Source organism: Mastomys coucha, unplaced genomic scaffold (genome assembly GCF_008632895.1).
Source record: "Mastomys coucha isolate ucsf_1 unplaced genomic scaffold, UCSF_Mcou_1 pScaffold2, whole genome shotgun sequence".
Classification (NCBI taxonomy): Eukaryota; Metazoa; Chordata; class Mammalia; order Rodentia; family Muridae; genus Mastomys; species Mastomys coucha.
In genome coordinates this window covers 24,211,761-24,234,572 of record NW_022196902.1, presented here as the reverse complement: position 1 = coordinate 24,234,572, position 22,812 = coordinate 24,211,761, and the positions used below count along the sequence as shown (strand labels likewise).

The 22,812-nt window shown below is 39.4% G+C and overlaps 2 protein-coding genes across 9 annotated transcripts in view; one reads left to right on the top strand and one right to left on the bottom strand.

Moving 5' to 3' along the window:
* The window catches only part of Hddc2 (HD domain containing 2), a 128,446-nt gene that overhangs the window by 25,208 nt on the left and 80,426 nt on the right, over positions 1-22,812 (bottom strand). The gene's annotated exons all lie outside the window — the stretch shown is intronic.
* The window catches only part of Tpd52l1 (TPD52 like 1), a 107,622-nt gene that overhangs the window by 45,865 nt on the left and 38,945 nt on the right, over positions 1-22,812 (top strand). For all 4 annotated transcript variants that reach the window (XM_031380722.1, XM_031380720.1, XM_031380719.1 and 1 more), the window contains exon 2: positions 21,224-21,339. In XM_031380722.1, coding sequence (XP_031236582.1) covers positions 21,224-21,339 — 116 coding nt within the window. The remainder of the gene's footprint in view (positions 1-21,223; positions 21,340-22,812) is intronic.

Sequence of the window (22,812 nt, the reverse complement as noted above, 5' to 3'; positions counted from 1 at the left end):
CCATTTTAATTATATCTCACTATTTGTATTATAACTTATACATCATAACTTATATATCATATATTAAATGAGAAAGATAAAGTCTAAAATTTTAATTTAATCTCTACAACCTAAGAATGATCTTGTGATAAAATTATTGATAAAAATATAAATAATCCTTATGCATCTGATTGATATAATCTCAGGCTGATAATTATAGATATACTTTTTGTATTTATTCTTATTAAATAAAACCAATAATACCATTAATAGTGGTAATTCATGAGTCCTTTATATTTTAAAAAGGACAATAAACATTAGATAATACCTGAAACATTTGCTTGCTAAACTTGTTTGATTAAAATTTTAACAACATTTATTCCTGCTAGTACAATTTATGATATCTGTAATAGTTTATACATATATAGTTTATAATATTTTACATTATAAATGTATATAGTTTGTAATATACTTTATATTATACATGTATATAATGTACACATTAATGTATAGGGAAGGAAATGAGTAAACATTTCAAGTCAAATGAAGTCACTTTGCATGTTGTTATTCTAGTGTTACTGACAGCTTGGCAGACTTATTGGAAGAGAAACTGGAGGAAGTGGGAAAAGGCTTTCAAAATCGACATGGTGTCATGAAACACTTCAGAGCAGATAGAACATGACTGACAAACACTGTGTATGACCAAGAGCTTGGCTAGGATGTATGACAGACAGACAGTTTGGCTAGGATGGAGCTTTGGTGAGAGAGGTCATGGTCAGCCAGCAATGAATATCATTCACATTTGGCCATATGTGTATGAATGGCTAGAAGCGATGGCTGCCCATCAGTGGACTGTTCTTGAACCTAATTTCAACACAGTAGAAGTAATATCTCAAAATATTCACTCAAATGTTGTGTAGGTTGAGTCATGGGGAAAGAATGCAAGCTAATTCTTAGCAGAGATCTGTTGATAAGCCACTGCCATAATAATGAAGGTGAGAAAGGAGAGGTACCATGATGGACAGCTTGGCTCCAGCACCGGGAAGACTGGTGCTTCTAGTTTTTTGTTTTATTTTTAATATGTAGGTTATCCTTAAACAAATATGATTTAGACAAATTTTGGAGCTATAAGACTACACTGAGCTCTACTCAGTGGGGAGCCCTTAGCTATCAAATCTCCAGCCCTTTATATTTTATAAGGCTTTGTTCTTGGGGCAGAGAGATGGAGGGTTGGATAGTCTAGGGAGATACTTTATTGCTGTTTAGGGTCCGCGTGATGTGGTGTGGTCATATGAAGATACCATGAACTCAGTGAGCCTTCTATTCAAAACTTAAATTATTCATTAAATTTGGAAAACATATAACCTTCCTTAACTATTTTCTTTGGGAAAATAAGGAAATACCATTTATCAAAGAGGGTTCTCCAAATATTGCTTGCTTTTCTGCAAATTATGCAAGCAGAGGCATTGGTGAGTTGTTTTTGTTTTATTGTTTGTTTTGTTTATTTTTCCTGGTCTCCGTTTTTAAGGTTAACAACAGTCAGGGAAGAGAGAGAAAGAGTATCTTTGGGGAAGTAGCAGCCAGCGCCACTTTTCATCTAGCATAATACCTCCAGAGAAAACAGCAGGTAGCTTTGCTTAATGCCTAAGAGTTAGGCTTCAGGTTCTCTGAGCTCGGGGTTGTTCAAATGCACTGTGTACACAGTGTTCTAGTATCACCCTCCACAGGACTTGGTGGTAAAGGAAACCAACCTGAATGTGATGTTCATGATTCTTGTTAAGCCATGAGCCTCAGACCAATGAATCCTGGAGCTTCTGCCAACAGCCTGGAAATGTACCAGAGCAACCTGTTGGCATGCAGATGTGGTAAAATCTCAGAACTTCAGTTAGTCATTGTGCCTCCTGCCTAGTGTGTTTCTGGGTAGGATAAGACAAGATATGGTGTATGCTACCATGTGGTTAAAAACAAAATGTTTTATTCACTTGTTCTTTTGAAAGTAATTGAGCTACTTCTAGCAGTTGCTCCAGTCAACTTAGGTACTTTTCATTGTAGCTTCAACTAGCAAATATCCTCACCTAAGTTTTAGAATATATATAAATTGGGCATGATTCAGAGAAAGAACACTCTTCTCCTAAAGTTTAAGAACAAAAATTGTCATGCTTCCTTCTTTTACAGTTGACAGGCTGGGATCTCTGGGGTCTCTCACTAAATTTTCTTAAGGCCAGTGCATTATCAGTAGAGAGCCATGAAGTGCAGTCTGATAGCACTGTGATAGACATCTATGTCTTTATAAGAAAAGAAGGGGAAACCAAGGGAAGAGAGGAAAGCCACCATCTCCTAGCACCCCCAGTAAGATGGCAGAAACTATCTTCATGAGAGAGCCCAGAAGGTCGCAGAAAGGCCTGGTGGAAGAGGAAGTTCACTTTTGTGGGTATCTTGAAATTCTACAAGCACCTATTGTCTCCGTGCGACATCTAGGTATGGATCTTGGGTTACTGTGTTTGGAGCCCGTTTCCCGTCAGTGGATGAAGCTGCTGCTGGGAGCCATGTTCCACTACTCTCATTGTCACTCGAGGACAGATCACCATGCTAAGCTAATGTGTTGTGGTGCTTGAACAGGAAAGCAGGTTTCTGCTCTTTAGGTGTTTATAATCCAGAGCGGGGTGCCAGATGCGAAATCAAGTACACACAGCATAAGCAAGTATCCATGGCTCGAGATAGGTACAGGTGCTGTGTGTGACACTGCTCAGATGGCTCGAGATAGGTACAGGTGCTGTGTGTGACATTGCTCAGATGGCTCGAGATAGGTACAGGTGCTGTGTGTGACACTGCTCAGACAGCTTTATTTATGAATTTACTACAAACAATTTTAGGCTACTACAAGCAGTCATGATCTACTTGTAACTGATTAGTTTCTTAGAAAAAGAGCCCAATTTGTTTTAGGACCTGAGCTTCAATGTTTAATCCTGAATGACTCCTGGCAGTAACTTGAACATGTAACTATAAGCTGTCACTTATAGTAAGATAGCAAAAGGTGAACCCTTGCTTTTTGACTTGGCCTGTGCTATCAAGTGGCTCCCACTATGAATGGGCAGGCACTGCTATGCTCCAGTTCTGTGGGAAACCCAGGAGAGCTCAAGAACTGGGAAGTTCACTGAAATTTTGCATAAGAGTCCTTTATCACAAGTCTTGACCTGGATCGCAAACCTTCCCACAGCGTAGGTCAGGAGTGTGACCATGAGCTCAGGTGTCTTGGCAGAGTAGTTAGAAGTTCTTCGAATGCTTAGGGTGAAGGGGAGGGAAGGCGATGAGGTAAGTCATAACTCAGACACGATACCATTTGGTACAGAGGAATCTCGAGGCTGAGAGGGGGATTCTTCGGACCTGAAGACTGCGTTTTGTGGGGCTATCAGGAACTAGTTTTATGGCCGGCCATAACTGTCTTAGACTTCCGATTGGGACCCTAATCTCCTTTCTTCAAGGACAGGCACCAGCTGCACCTGGTTATCTGGGAGAGTGCCAGTCTCAGGGCCACTAAAGCTGGGAAGTTTTTGTCATTTGTCTTACTCAAGCTGGCACTCGTGGCTCCTTGAGTCCTCTTAGAGTACCTAGGGAGGGGGAAAGAACCCCAGAGTTTGCTACAAAAGGGGGAGCAGGGGTTGAGGAAAACAGAGCACCTGAGGGAAAACACAGAAACAAACCGCAGGAGCAAGCCTTGCCATGCTTGCTGTGGGAGGGAGCCTACCGGGGGGAAGGGGACTTCTGTGGAGAGTGTAGAAGCAAGCCTTGCCATGCTTGCTGTGGGAGGGAGCCTACTGGGAACGGGGACTTCTGTGGAGAGTGCAGGAGCAAGCCTTGCCATGCTTGCTATGGGAGGGAGCCTACCAGGAACGGGGACTTCTGTGGAGAGTGCAGGAGCAAGCCTTGCCATGCTTGCTGTGGGAGGGAGCCTACCGGGAAAGGGGACTTCTGTGGAGAGTGTAGAAGCAAGCCTTGCCATGCTTGCTGTAGGAGGGAGCCTACCGGGAACGGGGACTTCTGTGGAGAGTGCAGAAGCAAGCTGCCTATGCACTTCAGCATGATAATCTAAGTCCTCAGAAATGGTATAGAGAATGTTCACATGCTGTGTTTTAGAACAAGAAAAGAATCACAATCCCTAAGGAAAAGCCCCCATTTGTGAAGTCTGTACCAATTTTCCCAAATACAGACTCCCTGGAGAAATTCCCAAGAAATCTCTCTTGTAACTTCCTGGTTGGTCTCTCAAGCAATCAGAATGGTTGCAAAAGCATTTGCCTCCATTCTGAGTTCGTCAGGATACCTGGATGTCTTCGTTATTTTTCTACTGCTGTGAAGCAACTCCATAAATTATCTGAACTTATAAAAAAATGACATTTAACTGGGGGCTTGTGTATAGCTACAGAGAGTGAGTCCTTGATCATCATGATGAAAAACATGGCAGTAGGTAGGTAGCTTAGAGCTTACATCTTATCTGCGATTTAGAGGCAGAGATAGCGATAGAAAGACAGAGAAAGACTAGTAATGGTATAGGCTTTTGAAACTCAAAGCCCAATCCAGTAATTTATCTCCTCCAATAATGCCATACCTTTTAATCCTTTCCAAACAGTTCCACTAACTATGAACTTAGCATTGAAATATATGAGCATATGGGGGCATTGGTATTCTATCTTCCACACTGGGATTTCTCTACTATACATGAATTAGATGGTTCCAGATAAACCGCTGAAATCTTTAATGGTAAGATCTTCCTTCAGAATTCACATGGTGACCACAGACCAATGATTGGCAACTGTAGCCCAGTCTGTCTTTGAAAATTAAAATGCTTGGAATGTTGCTTCCTTGGGGACTGTGAGACAGGGCAGTGAGTGACTGACTGCTGATCCTATGCAAAGTCAAGGGGGATGGATGGACTCAGGAAGAGTAAAGAAGGAAATTATTGTTTGTTGTTCATGGCTAGTTTAGGCAAATAGGCCATTATATTAGAAAAGATCTTAAGGTCTGTAACAATGACTAAATGACTTATCAGGGCTTGTGGGAAAAACAAATTGCCTGTTTAACTAATTTAATTTGAGGTCATGGCTAGACATTGGTATTAAAGAGCTAAATACAGAAAGGAGTTCAAGATTATGTTTTTTTTTTCTTTCCTAGATTCTGTAATGCTATACCTCTGTTTAACTCAGTGTTGCTTTTCTTTCTTTCTTTCTTTCTTTCTTTCTTTTTTTTTTTTTGTTGTTGTTGTTTTTTAAGTCTTTGTGACTACCTCAAATGAAAACTGTGATGCTTATTTTAAGGATAAAGAAAAAACCTCAGACCTTTAGAAGTTAGACAATCAGGCCTCAAAGCAATGAAGAGCAAGTACATCCAATGAAAGGAGAAGGCTGGGAACTTAGTTTTCCCTAATGTTTTGTTCAAAGCACAGGATACATGGCAGCTCTGCAGGAGATTTCCACAGTGGGAGACTTCTAGCATTGTGCTTGTGCCAGAGTCAACCTTGTTTACCTAGCCTTGCTACCTTAGTTCAGAACTCCAAGCATGGATACCACAGGCTACTTAATGTCTATCTAGTCCTGGAAGCAATGAATAACCAGGAAGGGTAGTGCCCAATGAACTAAGAGTACCCTTCTAAGGATCAGATGATGAAGCACAGTGTGATGGTTTAGGGCATTGGTTTAGTGAATTAATTCAATGATCCTATTATGTAATAATTTTACTTAGGGACAATATGTTAGTAGCCTATCTCCATAGTAAAATTTTTTTAGTAACTTGAGGTCATATTAATAATTCCACTTTTATTCTTACAACACCTGAACTTTTTGCAATGACTCCAATAAAAATAATATATTTTCTATTATAATCAAATTAGAACCAATGTACTTTACTGATTATCATGTGCCAGGAACAGTACTGGGCCTTTGGCAAAACTGTAATCCCTCTTAAGTTACCCTCATGAATAACATTATTATCCCTCTGTTCCAGATGAAAAGGCAGGTTTCAACCATTATGGTACAAAGTTGAAAAGGAGTTTGTTTTGTAGCAGTATGTTCCCTGGACATAGACTCTTTCCCAGTCATTCTGCTGGCTTCTAGTCACTCAATAAACCATTAATTAAAATGTTATGATGAAATCTGCAGACCTGAGTCAATTCTCATTCAGGACTTATTAGAGGTCCAAAGAGATACCTAAAAAAGCCATAGCAAACAGATGAATATATTGTTGTAAACTCAATGATGCCGTTGAGAGAGGTGAACTTTAAATTTTAAGACCAACTATACACCATCGATATGGTCAATTTTTAAGCAAGATGATTAAGAATGAAAGGAGAAAGTTATATGGAAAGAAAGATCAAATTATAGAACAGTGTAGTCTTATTTTGTAATACAGCTGTAGATTTAGATAGTTTGCCCTCTGTGTCTGCTTGTTTCCTACAGATTCAACCAACTGTGTGGTGATTTAAATGAGAACATTTTGCATGAGCTCCTGGTCTCCACGTTGTTGGAACTGTTTGGGGAGGGTTAGGAGGTGTGGCTTTGCTGGAGGAAGAAGTCAGTGCAGTCTAACTTTCAGAGTTTAAAGATTCTCACCATTCTAGTTTTCTTTCTTTGCTTCATGCTTGGGGCTCAAGATGTGAGTGTTCACCTTGCACTCCACCTACCATGCTTACTTGCTATGGTGCTAATGGACTCTAATTTCTCTAGAACCATAAGCATAAATAAATCCTCTTATATGTCACATTGGGCATAGTGTTTTATCCCATAAAAAAAGTAAATGATACAAACTGCATTTAAAATATTTTTAATTGTGCTGAACATGTAAAACTGTCCCCTTTATTATTTCCTCAATTATGCCATATAAAAACGTACATTGTGTTATACTTTATAGGTTATATAACACTTATATTGTGTTATATTTTATAGGTTATTTAGAGATTGTTTGACATATCAGGGAGAAATGCATTGGTTACCTGCAAATACTAAGTCACTGGAGTATAGAACTCCACAGAGAGTACCCCAGGATTGCTGCATGATTTTTTTAAGACCTAAAATGTCAAAAATGTTAGGTTACCTATCACTTTATACACACTAAGAAAATCTAAAATGCTGTCAATTAAGACACTGCAAATTAAAGAGCCACTCTGATAACTGAATGTGAAGGAAGCTTGTGCATACTGTATAGTATGTGGAAAAGATATGGTGATAGTATTGAAGATTTCTGAGAGTAAGGCTCTTGTTTATGCATTCTGGCTACTTATGTGTATGTGGAAATTCCCCATATGACCATGTCTCTCTGACCCCAGTCTCGAAGGCCAGAGTGAGTGAGTCTCAGCTTCAGAAGTACCAGTTTTAAAGTCTCTTGGCATTTTCTGCATCAGGTTTCAAGCATTGAATTCAAGATGTGAAGATGTAAGGTAACCATTGTTTCCTGGCATTTGAAGCCTCTGCCAGAACTCCAGGGCAATAGGAAACACAATATAGTAGCAGGTTAGATAAGAACTATGAGCAGATGAAAGAAAAGCAGTTGCATTATGGAGGTCCATGAAAAATAACACTTCTGTCTGAGGGACAAATTAAGTAAATGTGCAGAGTGGAGGGTACGAATAAATAAACATGTTTTATATCTTTAATTTCCATGCATTACTTTGTATTAGGTTCTTTGCACATTTAAAGGCAACCATAAATCCTATAATAATGAGATTAGCTTGATAGTTTATCCCTTTGATAATAAACAGTTATTTTGAGGTTACTTTTTTACCACTGTTATGAAAAAAATATAATTAAGTAATAAATATTACAGTCTGAAATCTATTATTTAAGACATGGTAACTTTTCACTTAATCTATTTTATTGCATTCCTTCTCTTATTAAGTCTTGGGACACTTTTATACTCTTTCTGAAAGAATACACCTTTCTTTCCTTACTTGGTTATGTAGCTGGACATATTCACTTCACTAGGTTGTACAAGGTTATTGTATATTTCAAAGAAATCTACAATTCCCTAATGTTTGTTTCACTGATTCAAAAATAGGCTATGATCATCTCAACATATCATAGAATCTACTGTCTGTACAGCTTCAAGTGAAGGTCTCAAAGTCAGTATCAAATCCACAGGGGTGGTTGAAAAGATGCTCTAAAAATATGAAAATGCCAATAGGTGATTCCTTCACAGTGTTAAAGGCATTTTAACCTAGAGCTCATCTCTTGATTTAAATCTACCAACACATTGATGGCTCCTATTCCAGCAGATACATGCAAACACTGGTCTCCTGAGGTTGACACAATAGTAACTGTACTCATTCGAGTACCATAGGACTTAGAAGTGGTGAAGGCAAAGGGGCTCTGTCGTCACACCCAGCTATTGCTGAAGACGTTTAGTGCATGTGTTACTGAATTCAGCTCTTCCCTGCCCCCACTATCTCATGGGATAATGCTTCCAGAAGAAGCTTTTCAGGGGTGAGCTCCCTTGGCTTTTGATTTCTCAGCCTCTAGAACCATAAGACAAAGCCTCTGTCTTTATAAATTAATTTAGTTACTTCCCTCCCCTCATCCCTTGCTGTCTGCAGCTGGTAGGAGAGTTTGAGAGCTGGAGAGCTGGGGAGCTGGTCTTACCCATCACTAGCTGTCACACTCGGGAGAGCAGGCCCTGTGGCATTGGGTGAGCTATGTTGGAGAGCTCAGTCTGGTAGTGCAGGTGCAGGAAAGCTAGTGGACTTCCTAACCCAGCTACTTCCCAGGCCCCGGTCCAGGGCTTCGGGTTGGCCCACTCCAACATCTACCACAACTATGATCTGTTGGAGCACAAATGAGTGTAAAATACAGATAAGAACATAGGCTTTGTAGCTAGACTTACCTTAATTGGGGCCGTTAACTTGGCACTGTGGGACCAAGACAACAACTCTTCAGCTGGATCAGGATTCATTTATATGTGTGACTTAAATGTAATATTTCAGGTTAGTTTTTGATATTTCAAAAGCAGGCATATGGCCATTTGACTGCTACTTTACAGTTTATTTGGATTCCAAAGTTCTCACATGACCAACAGTACTCTATTTATTCTATTTATGTTACTAAATAAATGTAGCATATATGTAGCCACACATATGTAACATGTATGTAACTATACACATCTGTGTGTAACCACATACATGTAACATGTATTTATGGCTGTTTTTGTTTCTTTGTTTGTTTTTATTTCAAGACTGTAGTCCCACCAGCAATTGGTGAATGTTCCCCTCACATCTTATCTTCTCCAGTATGAGCTATTATTTGATCTTGGACACTGTGACTGGCTTAAGATGAAATCTCAAAGTAGTTTTGATTTGCATTTCCCTGTTGACTAAGGATGCTGAACATTTTTTAAAGTGTCAGCTGTTTGTGTTTCATCTTTTGAGAACTCGCTGTTTAAATATGTACCCATGTTTTAATTGAGCTATTTGCTTTTTTGGTGTCTAGTTTATGTTTGTTTCCTTGTTATTTACCTATTTATATAATTTGAAATTTAGAACTCTATCAGACGTGTAGTTGATAAATATCTTTTCCCATTCTGTAGCTTGTTGCTTTCTACAAATGATGTTATTCTTTGCCATACAGAAACTTTTCAGTTTAATGAGATTCCATTTATTGTTGATTTTAATGCTCCGTTCAGAAAGTGTTTTCCTGGGGCAGCAAGTTCAAAGCTATTCCTTGGTTTTCCTTCTATCAGATTCAGTGTATCTGGCCTTCTTTTGAGGCTTTGATCCATTTGGAATTTAGTTTTGTATAGGGTGGTAGATCTCTTTGTATTCAGACATCTATTTGACCAGCATCATTTGTTGAAGATGTTGTCTTTTTTTCAAGTATGTATTCTGACTTCCTTATCAAAAATCAGGTGTTCATAGGTGTGTGAACTTATGACTGGATCTTCAGTTCTATTCAGTTGATCAACATGTCTGTTTTTGTGCCAATACTATAGCTTTGTAGTACAGTTTGAGATCAGGATCGGTGATATTTCCAGCAGTTCTTCATTATTCTGCATTTCTTTTTAGCTATTGTGTGTTTGTGTATGTGTGTGTTTTCAAATGAAGCTGAAAATTGTCTTTTAATTTCTGTAAAGAACTGTATTGGAATTTGGATGGGAGATGTAGATTGCTTTTGGTAAGATGGAAATTTTCACTATATTAATCCTACTGATCCACAAGCATGGTCAAGATCTTTTCTTCAAGTCAAGACATCTGATGTCTTCTTTGACTTTTTTTTAATGTCTTAAGAGGGCAAACTTGTTCAGTCAGTATGAAAATCAGTGTGGCAGTTACTTAGGAAACTGAAAATTGATCTATCTCAAGAGGTAGGAATACCACTCTTGAGCATATACCCATAGAATGCTTCATCCTACAACAGAGACACTTATTCATCTGTGTTCATCACTGTTCTATTTATAATAGTTGGCCATTTGAAACAACCTAGATATCTGTCATCTCTCCCTTCTCTATCTGATCTCTCTTATTCCTTTCCCCACCCCTAGTTCACCAGAAAATTCAATTCATCTTTATTCATAGTAGCCAGAAACTCAAAACAACCTAGATGTCCTTCAACTGAAGAATGGATAAAGAAGATGTGCTACAGTTACACAATGGAATATGGCTTAGAGGCTAAAAAAGAAAATTATGAAATTTGCAGGTAAATCGGTAGAACTAGGAAGTGTAATCTGAATGAGGTAACACAGACCCCCAAATACAAATACGGTATGCATTTACTTATATGTGGTTGTTAGCTGTTAAGTCATTGATAAGCAGGTTTTAATCCATATAACCTCAGTGATTAATTATAGAGTAAGGGAGTGGGGAGGAAGATTGATCTCCTTAGGAAGAGGAAATAGAATATATAGTTATGGATGGTTGGGATATGAGGAATCAAGGGTGAGGAGGAGGGAAGGGGGATATGAGGAGGAACAGCTGAACGAAGGCCCGTTTGAGGGGTTGTATGAAACCTACTATAACAGATGGTTCTTAGAATATATGCATAAATGAAATAAATCTAAATGGAATCACCAAATAAGAGGGAAGACACAGACCAAGAATAACTGTTATACTAGGAATGGTTACATCTAATCGAGTTGTTGGCCAATAGGCTCCATGGGAACCCCCAAGGCTGTTTCCAAATCTATTGGTTGCCCTTCATGTTGCATGTAGTTTTAAAATCACACCCACCAACAGCGCTAACCTGGCTTCTCTTTCTATTCGCCTTTGCTCTGGGAGGTAACTATGCTACCAGCTCCCTCCAAAGACCCTTGAATCCACAGACAAAAGACACCCACACAGTTTGTAACTTTATAACTTGCTTCCTTGGCACAGTTGTTGGGCGCACATATCTCCCACCAGAAAAGCGCGCCCTTGCCAATTTATTATCTCTGTGTCTCCACCTGCCCTAAACTTAGTAACTAGTCCCACCTAGCTCCTGCCAAACATCCTTGGCCACCCAACTAGAGTGGAAGCCACAAGCTCCAGCTCCTCCAGAGACTTCACATGATTGTTGCATTCTTCTTCCTCCAAAGCATGGCTGGAAAAACCCTCTCCTTCCTTGTGTCTCTACTTTTCTTCTTGGACCTGGAAGTCTCGTCCATATCTTCTGCCCAGCAATTATCCTCTGGCCTTCTTTACTGACAAATCAAGAAACAATTGGGAAGCAGGACTTTTAACATCAGAACTTCCTCTTATACTTCACAAATTGATGGTGAGGCTCTGTTGCTGAAGACAATGCCAAAATAATTCACTGACTATAAGAAATCCAGCTAGTACCTACATCAAGCCTTCACCCTATTGAATAATGTTCACAATACTTGAAAGCACTCTGGCCCTAACCAGAGGAAAAAGGTAACCACCAACCCAGCTACAAATCCTGTGACCTATAATAGTGTCCTGACTGCAAGTGTGCTAATAGAATAGTGGCATAAAAATTGTAAGAGTAACCAACTATTTTCTGATTAAATTTAAGGCTCACTCTGAGAGATGGAACCCATACCCAACAATGTTTGGGTAAACAAGAACCTGAGACTGCATAGGTAGGCCTAGGGGAAAACCAGACACTACTCTTTTGCTACTGAAGCGTCCCAGTAAGATGACTCCTAATGACATTCCGCTGTATTAATAGATCAGTGTCTGCTGTATTAATAGATCAGTGTCTGCTGTATTAATAGATCAGTCATCGTAGAAACTTCCTGCAGTAGATGGAAACAAGTACAGACACCCCAACTGAACAATGTGCAAAAAGTGCAAAAAGACCTTGGAACACTTAGTCCTAAGTGGGACATTTCTATCAAACCTCTCCCCTCAGAACTCAGAGAACTATGTAGAAGTGATAGCAAAAAGATTTTAAGAGCCAGTGGCAATGGAAGACACCAAGGAAACGCGGCCTTCTAGAAACTACATGACTGACATACACATGAACCCAGAGTCTGAGGCAGCATGCACAGGGTCTGCACAGGTCTAAGCCAGAGTGATACCAGTGGTGAGAGGGAATTAATACAAGCTGCCATCTTTTACGTGTTTGGTTAAGGTTACTCCAAGAAAAGGTGAGGTTTCCCTGACTTCTTTTTCAGTCCTTTTGCCTTGTGTGTGTGTGTGTGTGTGTGAAAGCTGATATTCGTGTGTTATTTTGGTATTCTGATGTTTTGATAATAAAAATATTCATTTGCTGTACAAATTCCTAGTAAATTTTTCAGGGTAAATTTATCTATAGTATCATATCATCTGCAAATAAAGATACTTTGATTTCTTCCTTTGTGACTTGTTTCTTGATTTCCCTCTGTTATCTTATTGATCTAGCTAATACTATATTGAATGGATATGGAGAATGAACAACCTTGACTTGTTCCAGATTTTAGTGGAAGTGCTTTGAATTCCTCTCCATTTAGGTTGATGTCTGCTGAGTTTTCCTGTATATTGCCATTACTACATTGAGGTATGTCCCTTGTATCCCTAGTCTCTCCGTCTCTCCAGGACTGTTATCATGAAGGGACATTAGATTTTATCAAAGGCCTTTTCTACATCTAATGCTATTTGGATTTTTTTCCTTTTAGTCTGTTTATGTGGTGGATTACATTTATCAATTTATGTATGTTGGACATCCCTTCATCTGTGAGATGAGTCTACTAGATCATGGTGGATGATCCTTTGGATCTGTTCTTGTGTTTGGTTTGCAAGTATATTGTTGAGAATTCTTGTAGCTGTTTTTATAAGGGGAATTGGTTTGTCATCTTTCTTTCTTTGCTCTTTTTGTGGTTTAGGTGTCAGAGTAATTGTGGCCTCTTAAACCAATTAGGCAATGTACCCTCTTTTGTGGAGTAATTTGAAGAGTATTGCAGTTCATTCTTCTTTGGAAATCTAGTAGACATCTGTATTGAATCCATCTGACCTTGGGCTTCTTGGTTTTGGTTGGCTGACTTAATTATGCTTGTATTTTACTGGGGATTATTGGGCTATTTATATTATTTATTTGTTCTTGATTTAACTGTGGTAGGATATATATGTGTATGTATATATATATATGTGTGTGTGTGTGTGTATCTTGATATATATCAAGAAATTTATGCTTTTTTCTCTTTCCTTTTTTTGTTTTTTCGAGACAGGGTTTTTCTGTGTAGCCCTGGCTGTCCTGGAACTCACTCTGTAGACCAGGCTGGCCTTGAACTCAAAAATCCACCTGCCTCTGCCTCCCAAGTGCTGGGATTAAAGGCCCAGCCTTTTTTTTTTTTTTTCTTTAGGCTTTCCAATTTGATGAAATACAAGTTTCAAAAGTATGTCCTTATGATTCTCTTGATTTTCTTGCTATCTGTTGTTATGTCCCCCCCTTTATCTCTAATTTTATTAATTTGGATTGTCTCGCTGTCTTTTAGTATATTTGGCTAAAAGTTTATTAATCACTCATTTTCTCAAAGGAAAAAAATGTTCATTTCAGTATTTCTTTGTTTGTTTATTTCAGTCCTGAATTTGCATATGCCTTACCATCTCCTCCTTTAGGGTATAATTTCTTCTTTTTGTTATAGAGCTCTCAGATAATGCTGTTATAATATAACATGAAGCCTCTCCAGTTATTTTTTTTTTTTTAATGTGGACACTTAGTGGTATGACCTTGCTCCTTACAACTGTTTCAATGCATCCCATAAGTTTGGGTATGTTGTATTTTTACTTTCATTCAGTTCTAGAAAGTTTACATTTATTTCTTAACTTCTTCCTTCACCCATTTTTCATTCACTAGCAAGTTGTTCGTTTTCCATGGGTTTGTAAGCTTTCTGTTGTTTCTGCTATTGCCCAGCTTTCATCTGTGGTGCAGAGACTATTGTATTTAAAAGCTTTGTAGGGAACAGTAGTCTGGGCCAGCATCTGTAGTCTCTTAAGGTTAAGTTCTACATTCAGAAGTCCATGTTATTACCATAGGCTTGCATTTATTTGTCATTTTGGTCTTAGTCCCTTGCAGCTTTTAATATTATTTGATCTGTATATTAGTGTTTTGATTGTTATATGTCAAGGGAAATTTATTTTCTAGTACAGCTTATTTGTTCTTACCATGTATACTTCTTGTACCTTGATAGGCATCTCTTTCTTAGGGTTAAGGACATTTTTTTTCTTGAAAATATTTTCTGGGTTTTGAATTGTATTTCTTCTTCTCCTTTATATTATTTGTAGATTTTATCTTTTCATAGGGTACCAAATTTCCTGAGATTTTTTTTTGATTTAATATTTTCTCTGAATGAGGTATTCATTTCTTGTATTGTGTCTTCACTGTCTGAGATTCTTTTTTTCATCTCCTTTTAAATTAATCATTTTATTCATTTACATTTCAAATGATATCTCCCTTCCTAGCTACCCCTTCACAAACCCCTCATTTCATCCCCCCTTCTAGTTGGCCTCTATGAGGTTGCTCCTCCACCTACTCACCTACTCCCCCTTCACTGCTCTAGCATCCCTTACACTGGGGCATCAATCCTCCACAGGACCAAGGGCCTTCCCTCTCATGGATGTTAGATGAGGCCATCCTCTGCTACCTATGTATCTAGAGCCTTGGTTCCCTCCATGTATACTCTCCTGTTGTTGGTTTATCCATGGGAAATCTGAGCGGTACAGTTAGTTCATATTATTCTTCCTATGGTGTTGTAATCCCCTTCAGCTCTTTCAGCCCTTCTCCTAGCTCTTCCACTGGGGTTCCTGGGCTTAGTCTGATAGTTGGCTGTGAGTATCTGCATCTTTATTAGTCAGGTGCTGGTAGAACCTCTCAGGGAACATCCATACAAGGCTTCTGTCAGCAAGCACTTCTTGGCATCAGCAATAGTGTGGGGATTTGGTGTCTGCAGATGGGATGAATCCCTAGGTGGAGCAGTCTCTGGTTAGCCTTTCCTTTAGTCTCCGTTCCATTTTTTTTTTTTTTTTTTTTTTTTTTTTTTTGTCTCTGTCTTTCCTTTGGACAGGAACATTACTGGATAAAAATTTTGAGGTGGGTGGATGGCCCTACCCCTCAACTAGGGGCTGTGCCTGTCTATTGGAGGTGGTCTCTGTAGGCTGCATCTCCCCTTTGTTGGGTATTTCAGCTAAAGCTATCACCATTGAACCTCTTGCTCTCCTGGAGTCTGGGACTTTCTAGTGGCTACCTCTAGTTCCCCATCCCCCACTGCTACATGTTTCTATTCAATTTCCTGAACCTCTATGCTTCTCTCCTGTCCCTTCCAGTACCTGATCCTGCCCCCCTTTTTCCCTCCCCCTCCTCTCTCCCTCCCAGGTTCCTCCCTCCCTCTACCTCCTGTGATTGGTTTGTTCCACATTCTATATAGGATTGAAGCATCTACACTTTGGTCTTCCTTCTTCTTAAGCTCCATATGGTTTGTGGGTTGTATCATGGGTATTCTGCGCTACTTATCAGTGAATGCATACCATGTGTATTCTTCTGTGTCTGGGTTACCTTACTCAGCATATTTTCTAGTTCCATCCATTTGTCTGTAAATTTCATGAAGTAATATTTTTGCTTGTTTGTTTTGTTTGTTTTTTTTCAAGACAGGTTTTTCTCTGTATAACCCTGGCTGTTCTGGAACTCACTCTGTAGATCAGGATGGCCTCCAACTCAGAAATCTGTCTGCCTCTGCCTCTGAAGTGCTGAGATTGAATTAATTGTTTTTAATAGCTTAGTAAATGCATTACATTTTCTGTATCCATTCTTCAGTTGAGGGACATCTGAGTTGTTTCTGGCTATTAAAATAAGGATGGATGGACATAGTGGAGCATGTGTCTTTGTTTTATGTTGGAGCATGTTTTGGGTATATGCCCAGTAGTGGTATAGCTGGGTCTTCAGGTAAAACTATTTTCAGTTTTCTGAGGAACAGCCAGATTGATTTCCAAAGTGGTTTTACCAGCTTGCAGTCCCACCAGCAATGGAGGAGTGCTCTTCTTTCTCCACATCCTTAGCAGCATCTGTTGTTGCCTATGTTATTTATGCTGGCCATTCTGATTGGTGTGAGGTGGAATATCAGGGTAGTTTTGATTTGCATTTCCCTGAACATTTCTTTAAGTGCTCTCAGACATTCAAGATTCCTCAATTGAGAATTCTTTGTTTAGTGATGTACCCCATTTTTAATAGGGTTATTTGGTTCTCTGGAGTCTAACTTCTTGATTTTTTGTATATTTTGTATATTAGTCCTCTATCAGATATAGGGATGGTAAAGATCTTTTCCCAATCTATGGGTTGCCATTTTGTCCTATTGACAGTGTCCTTTGCCTTACAGAAGCTTTGCAAATTTTTGAGGTCCCATTTGTCAATTGATCTTAAAGCATGAGCCATGGGTGTTCTGTTCAGGAAATTTCCTCTTGTGCCAATATGTTCAAGGTTCTTTCCCACTTTCTCTTCTATTAGATTCACCATACCTGGTTTTATATGGAGGTCCTTGATCCACTTGGATTTGTACAAGGAGATAAGAATAGATCAATATGCATTTTTCTACATGTGCACTGCCAGTTGAGCCAGCACCATCTGTTGAAAATGTTGTCTTTTTTCCATTGGATTTGTTTTAGCTCCCTTGTCAAAGACCAAGTGACCATAGGTATGTGGGATCATTTCTGGGTCTTCAACTCTGTTCCATTGATCTACCTGCCTGTCTCTGTACAAATACCATGCAGTTTTTATCACAATTGCTCTGTAGTACAGCTTGAGGTCAGGGATGCTGATTCCCCCAATTATTTTATTGTTGAGAATAGTTTTTGCTATCCTGGTTTTTTTGTTATTCCAAATGAATTTGAGAATTGCTTTCTAACTCTATGAAGACTTGAGTTGGAATTTTGATGGGGATTACATTGAATCTGTAGATTGCTTTCAGCAAGATGGCCATTTTTACTATATTAATCCTGCCAATCCATAGCATGGGAGATCTTTCCATCTTCTAAGGACTTCTTCAATTTATTTCTTCAGAGACTTGAAGTTCTTGTCATACAGATCTTTCCCTTTCTGGATCTTGCTTGGTTAGAGTCACACCAAGATATTTTATATTATTTGTGACTATTGTGAAGGGTGTTGTTTCCCTAATTTCTTACTCAGCCTGTTTATCCTTTGAGTATAGGAAGGCTACTGATTTGTTTGAGTTAATTTTATTATCCAACCACTTTGCTGAAGTTGTTTATCAGGTTTAGGAGTTCTCTGGTGGAATTTTTCAGGTCACTTATGTATACTATCATATCATCTGCAAATAGTGATATCTTGACTTCCTCCTTTCCAATTTGTATCCCTTTGACCTCCTTTTGTTGTGTAATTGCTCTGGCTAGAACTTCAAGTACTATATTGAATAGATAGGGGGAGAATGGGCAGCCTTGTCTTGTCCCTGAATTTAATGAGATTCCTTCAAGTTTCTCTCCATTTATTTTGATGTTGGTTATTGGTTTGCTGTATCTTGCTTTTATCATGTTGAGGTATGGACAATTGAATTCCTGATCTCTCCAATACTTTTAACATAGGGGTGTTGTATTTTGTCAAAGGCTTTTTCAGCATCTAATGGTTTGATCGTGTAATTTTTTTCTTTGAGTTTGTTTATATAGTGGATTATGTTGATGGATTTCTGTATATTGAATCCTCCATCTCTTATATTCTTTTGATTAGTCTTACCTCTGACTTTTTTGTTTGGCTTCTTCAAGTTTTCATTTCTAATTTTTCCTCATTTTTTTGTTTTGTTTTTGTGATTCTATTCCTACTTCAATATCTTGATCTTTCTCATCATTTTATTCCACTGGTCAGGTTTTTATAGACCTCATTAAAGGACTATTCATATCTTCTAACATATCTTTGAATGTATCCTTTTTTTATTCAAGAGAACAAGACTTTATTGAAATATTAGGTTTAAAAGTTTGGGGGCTGGGAAGATGAGATGGCTCAGTGGTTAAGAGCACTGATCTGTTTTCCATAACACCTTGGTTCAATAGCACCCACATGGCAGCTCATGTTGTCCAGTTCCAGGGTTCTGATGCCTTCATCTAGATTCTGAAGGCACTGATACATACTACACATACATGAAGGAAAAATGAAGTCAATTCTGCTTGACAAATCAGCACTGGTGCCTGGAGAACCTAGGATAGTCATTTCTGCCCTGGCCATGCTCCTGTATGCCAGCCCAAAAGGGAAACCAACCTGGCCATGTTGGCTCTACTTAGATCCCACACCCAGAAGCCCAAGAGCATCTAGCTAACAATTATTTACAGTTTGAAGGCTAATCCACTTTATCCAGAGTTAACTACAGCACACAGGCACAGTGCTAGATGTATTTCCTCCTCAGCTGCGGACTAAGTAAACTTGAACCTTTAGTGTTAATTCACATGCAAGCCTTCTGGGCACTCCTGTAATCTCAGCTTCTGGGAGATGGAGAGATCCACATCCTTGGCATGCTAACAGCCAGTTCGGGCTGGCAGCCTGTTAAAACCAAACCAAGCGTGCAGCTGGAATTTATTATCCCCTCCTCCAATCTAACTTCATACAGTAGGCTCGGGTCCATTCCAGTAATTATAGGGATCTGGTGAGTAATTGATAGGGATCTGGCAAGGGAACGTACCCTTAATAGCTATTTTGATGTACTTGTCTTGTGCTTCAGCTAGACTGCATCTCTCAGGGCTTACTGTAGTGGGGTTGCTGGGACATATGTCTTGCGTTATGTTTTGGTGCTGGTACCTAGGCATCTGGGTTTGGGGCGATTGTGATTCTGTGTGTTGGTTTATGGTCCTGTCTATGTTGAATGAATCTTTTGTCCCTTGTTTTCTGTTTCCCGTTCTGGATCTTAGAAACTTGTACTGGATCTGGCTTGTTTGGGAAGGAGTACTTCTAAGACCCTGCAGGTGTAGCTGCTGGGGGTCCCGGACAGAATGTATTTCTAGGCATCAGACCCTTACATAACAGACTAGGACTGGGTCAGAAGAGGTTGTGTGAAATGGTCCACAGGAAGGAGGAAAGCTGGGTCTGCCATGAGGTTTGGCAGAGTCCGCAGAGAGTGCCGTCAAACAGGAAGTCTAGGCCCCTATAACGAGCTTGCCGCAGGGCTTGGGATGAGACTGGAGACTTTTTGGTTTTTCGAGACAGGGTTTCTGTGTATAGCCCTGGCTGTCCTGGAACACCAGGCTGGCCTCGAACTCAGAAATCAGCCTGCCCCTGCCTCACAAGTGCTGGGATTAAAGGCGTGCGCCACCACCGCCCAGCAAGACTGGAGACTTTTAAATGTAGGACAGAGAAGACGGTGAAGACTGCTAAAAAGAAATAGTCTGTAGAAGTTCTACACATTCGAGGACCTGATCTTTCATTAAGCATTTACATAGAAGATACATTCTGATGTAGGACTTGCCTCTCTGACTCTGGTCGTGTTTAGGAGAGAGACATTCTTAATCTTTCTTACATATTTTGCTGTGTCTTGATAGAGGCATCCTGTACTTCCCAAAGGTTGTTAGATATGAACTGATTGTCTTCTGGGATTTGCAGTTTTGTCCTGTGAGTCATGTAGAATGTGTATATTATTGTTTCCACAGGGATAATGTTATTGGCAGGATGGTTATTACAAGACCTTCCTATTACTACAGATGTATAAATGGCAGCTCTGCCATGTACCATTTCAACAGTAAATAAAGTTGCTAAACATATTTGTTGGTATGCTCTGGATTCTCCAGGCACCACAGGCCAGTGAAGGCATCAGCCAGATGACCCAAGGCCCTCTCAGGTATTCTGTATCTTAAGCATGAAGGCCTCCTTATCATATGACGTTACAGATTGAGTTATTGTGGGGTTAGTCTGTGGTGCAAGGACAGTATCAGGACCCCAAGTGCTTCCCGCCTTTTCCTCTCTGGAGAACCATTTATTCCTGTTTCCTTGAAGCATGGCTGTTCTAGCTCTGCATGTTACGACATCAAAAATAGAAAATACTTTTCTGGTTTCAGGTTGTTTGTAAGCAAAGCGCATCTAGGCAGTCAGTCACATGCAGCCCACTAAAGGTTCTGGGTTCTCAGTGGAAGGGATTGTGTTTATTTTATGCATCCATCCATTCATCCATCCTTCCATTCATATTTATTTATGGAATCTGTCAGGTTGCCTTGAAGGCTGCTGCAGGGAAGGAAGGTTTTTCCTAAGTCTCACATCATGTCTCTCTCCCAGGGTGGGCTACAGTGTCTGCCCTCTGAACCCATGAGACAGTGAAAGGTGAACTTACATGACACAGGCAAATTCTGTGACAGCTTACTTTGTTTACATTTTTAAAATTGTGTATTTTATTTTCAAAATTATGTGTATAAGTATGCGTTGGAGAAGAGTGAGGCAACCTGGGAGTCCAGAAGAATGTATGGAATGCCCTCAAGCTGCAGTTTCCAGGGAGCTGTGAGCTATGTGACTCAGGGATGGAACTTAGGCCCTCCATAAGAGTGGTACGTGTTATTAACCACTGGCCAAAGCTCTCCAGCCACTTGTTTACATTCTGGATACCCCTTCCCATTCACATTTTTAAAAATCGTTTCTTTTGTTTTAGACTTACCAATATTTGTTTTCTTGGAGATCATCATGAGTTTAAGATGAAGGCTTTTTTTTTTTTTTTTTTTTTTTTTTTTTTTTTTTTTTTTGGTTTTGTTATTTTTTGGGGGTGTGGGGGTCAGAATTTTGGTTGATTTTCAGTGTGAGGGTAAATCAGCTTAGTCTTTCAGGTTGCAGAAATGGACAATGGCTGAATGCATTATCCTTACTTTATGTGTTATCAACTTTGCCTGAAGGCTTGTTGGAGACAGAACCACTACAAAGAAGAGATGGGGATGCAGTAGACAATGCTGACTTCCCTAGCACGCTCTCTGAGGAGGATAAGGAGGAGCTAAAGGCAGAATTAGTTCAGGTATGTTTAGCAATCTTCTCTTTCTACCTTTAGTTCACGACAGGACCCATATTGCAATTATGTCATCTTTCCTGTAATAAAGTATAATAAATGGATACACTGCAGAATGATTCATTTTCCCAAGGTGTTTTTGTAATGCTGGTTGTGTTTGCAGTGGTAAAGAGGGTGACTATACTGCTCAATCCACAATAACATTTAGTGTTAAGTGTGTGCTTCTTGTTTACCTTGGTATGGAGATGTTGTGTGAATGTTAATCACTTACAAAACAGATGGAATGTGTTGAAAACCATGACACAAATCAGGTATGGTTGCACATGCTTGTTATTCTCGCCTTCAGGAGTCTGGGGCAAAAAGATGAAGAACTGGAGGTCAGCTTGGGATATGGGATGAGTTCCAGGCTAGCTTGGGCTACATAATCGGATCTTGTCTCAAAAACAAAACCAAAGTAACCACAACACAGTTGTAATCTCCTTCTTAAGAGGAATTCGTCAAAATTTTATTATTTTAATGAAAATTTCAGTTGTGAGAGCAGCTAACTGGGCTCTTTTGAAGAAGAAAAAGAGATAAGCTACTATTAATTAGGGCTTGATTAGAGCTTTTGCAGCTGTTATAGGAGCCCACCCTAGAGAACATGCCAGGCTCATCCTATGTACAGGTCTGTAGCAGGCCTCTTGTTGGTGGTCTCTTCTCAGCCATTGACTCTTTGCTTAGAGGTGCCTCTTCTTGGGGAGGGCTACAGAAGGGTGTTCCTAGAGCAGAGTAAGGCAGGAGGATAGAAGTTCAACCCTCCATCCCTTCCATAGGGCTCACAGGGTAGGAAGGTCTTGTTCCCCAAAAGCAAGGCTTTGCCTTCCTGCTGTCACCTCACTGGCTTAGGGCACAGCCTTGCGCTCTCCACACCTGATGTACTATGGTAACTCAGTGCCCTAGTAAGATCTTATTAATTGCAATACATTGCTTTCAGTTTTATTCTTTAATTATTTACATTATGTATTGCTATGTAACCCAGGCTGACCTGGAATTAATAATCCTTCTGGCTAGCTTTCTGGGTTGGGTGTATAGATGTTTACCAATATACCCTGCTATAAGTTTCCATTTTATGCTTGTTGACACATGATCATATCTATGGGATACAGTATGATGTATGCATTCATGGGAATAGTGCGTGGTGGTCAAGTAGGGATGTATTATATATATGCTACCTCACACACCTAGCTTTTCTTTGTGTGAGACCATTTAGTTTCTTATTTCAGTATTATTGCCCAACTGAACAGTGGAACATCAGAACTTGAAATCTAAAATAATTTTGTACCCTTTGACTATTTTCTCTTCATCTCCCTCTCCAGCCTCCACTAAACACACTTTTACTCTGCCTCTTTGCTTTTTGGATCAAATACAGATGTTATCATGTAGTATTTGTTTCTGTGTGCCTGCCTTCAAATTAATTTTATTTTAAAATAGAAGGCCAACTTG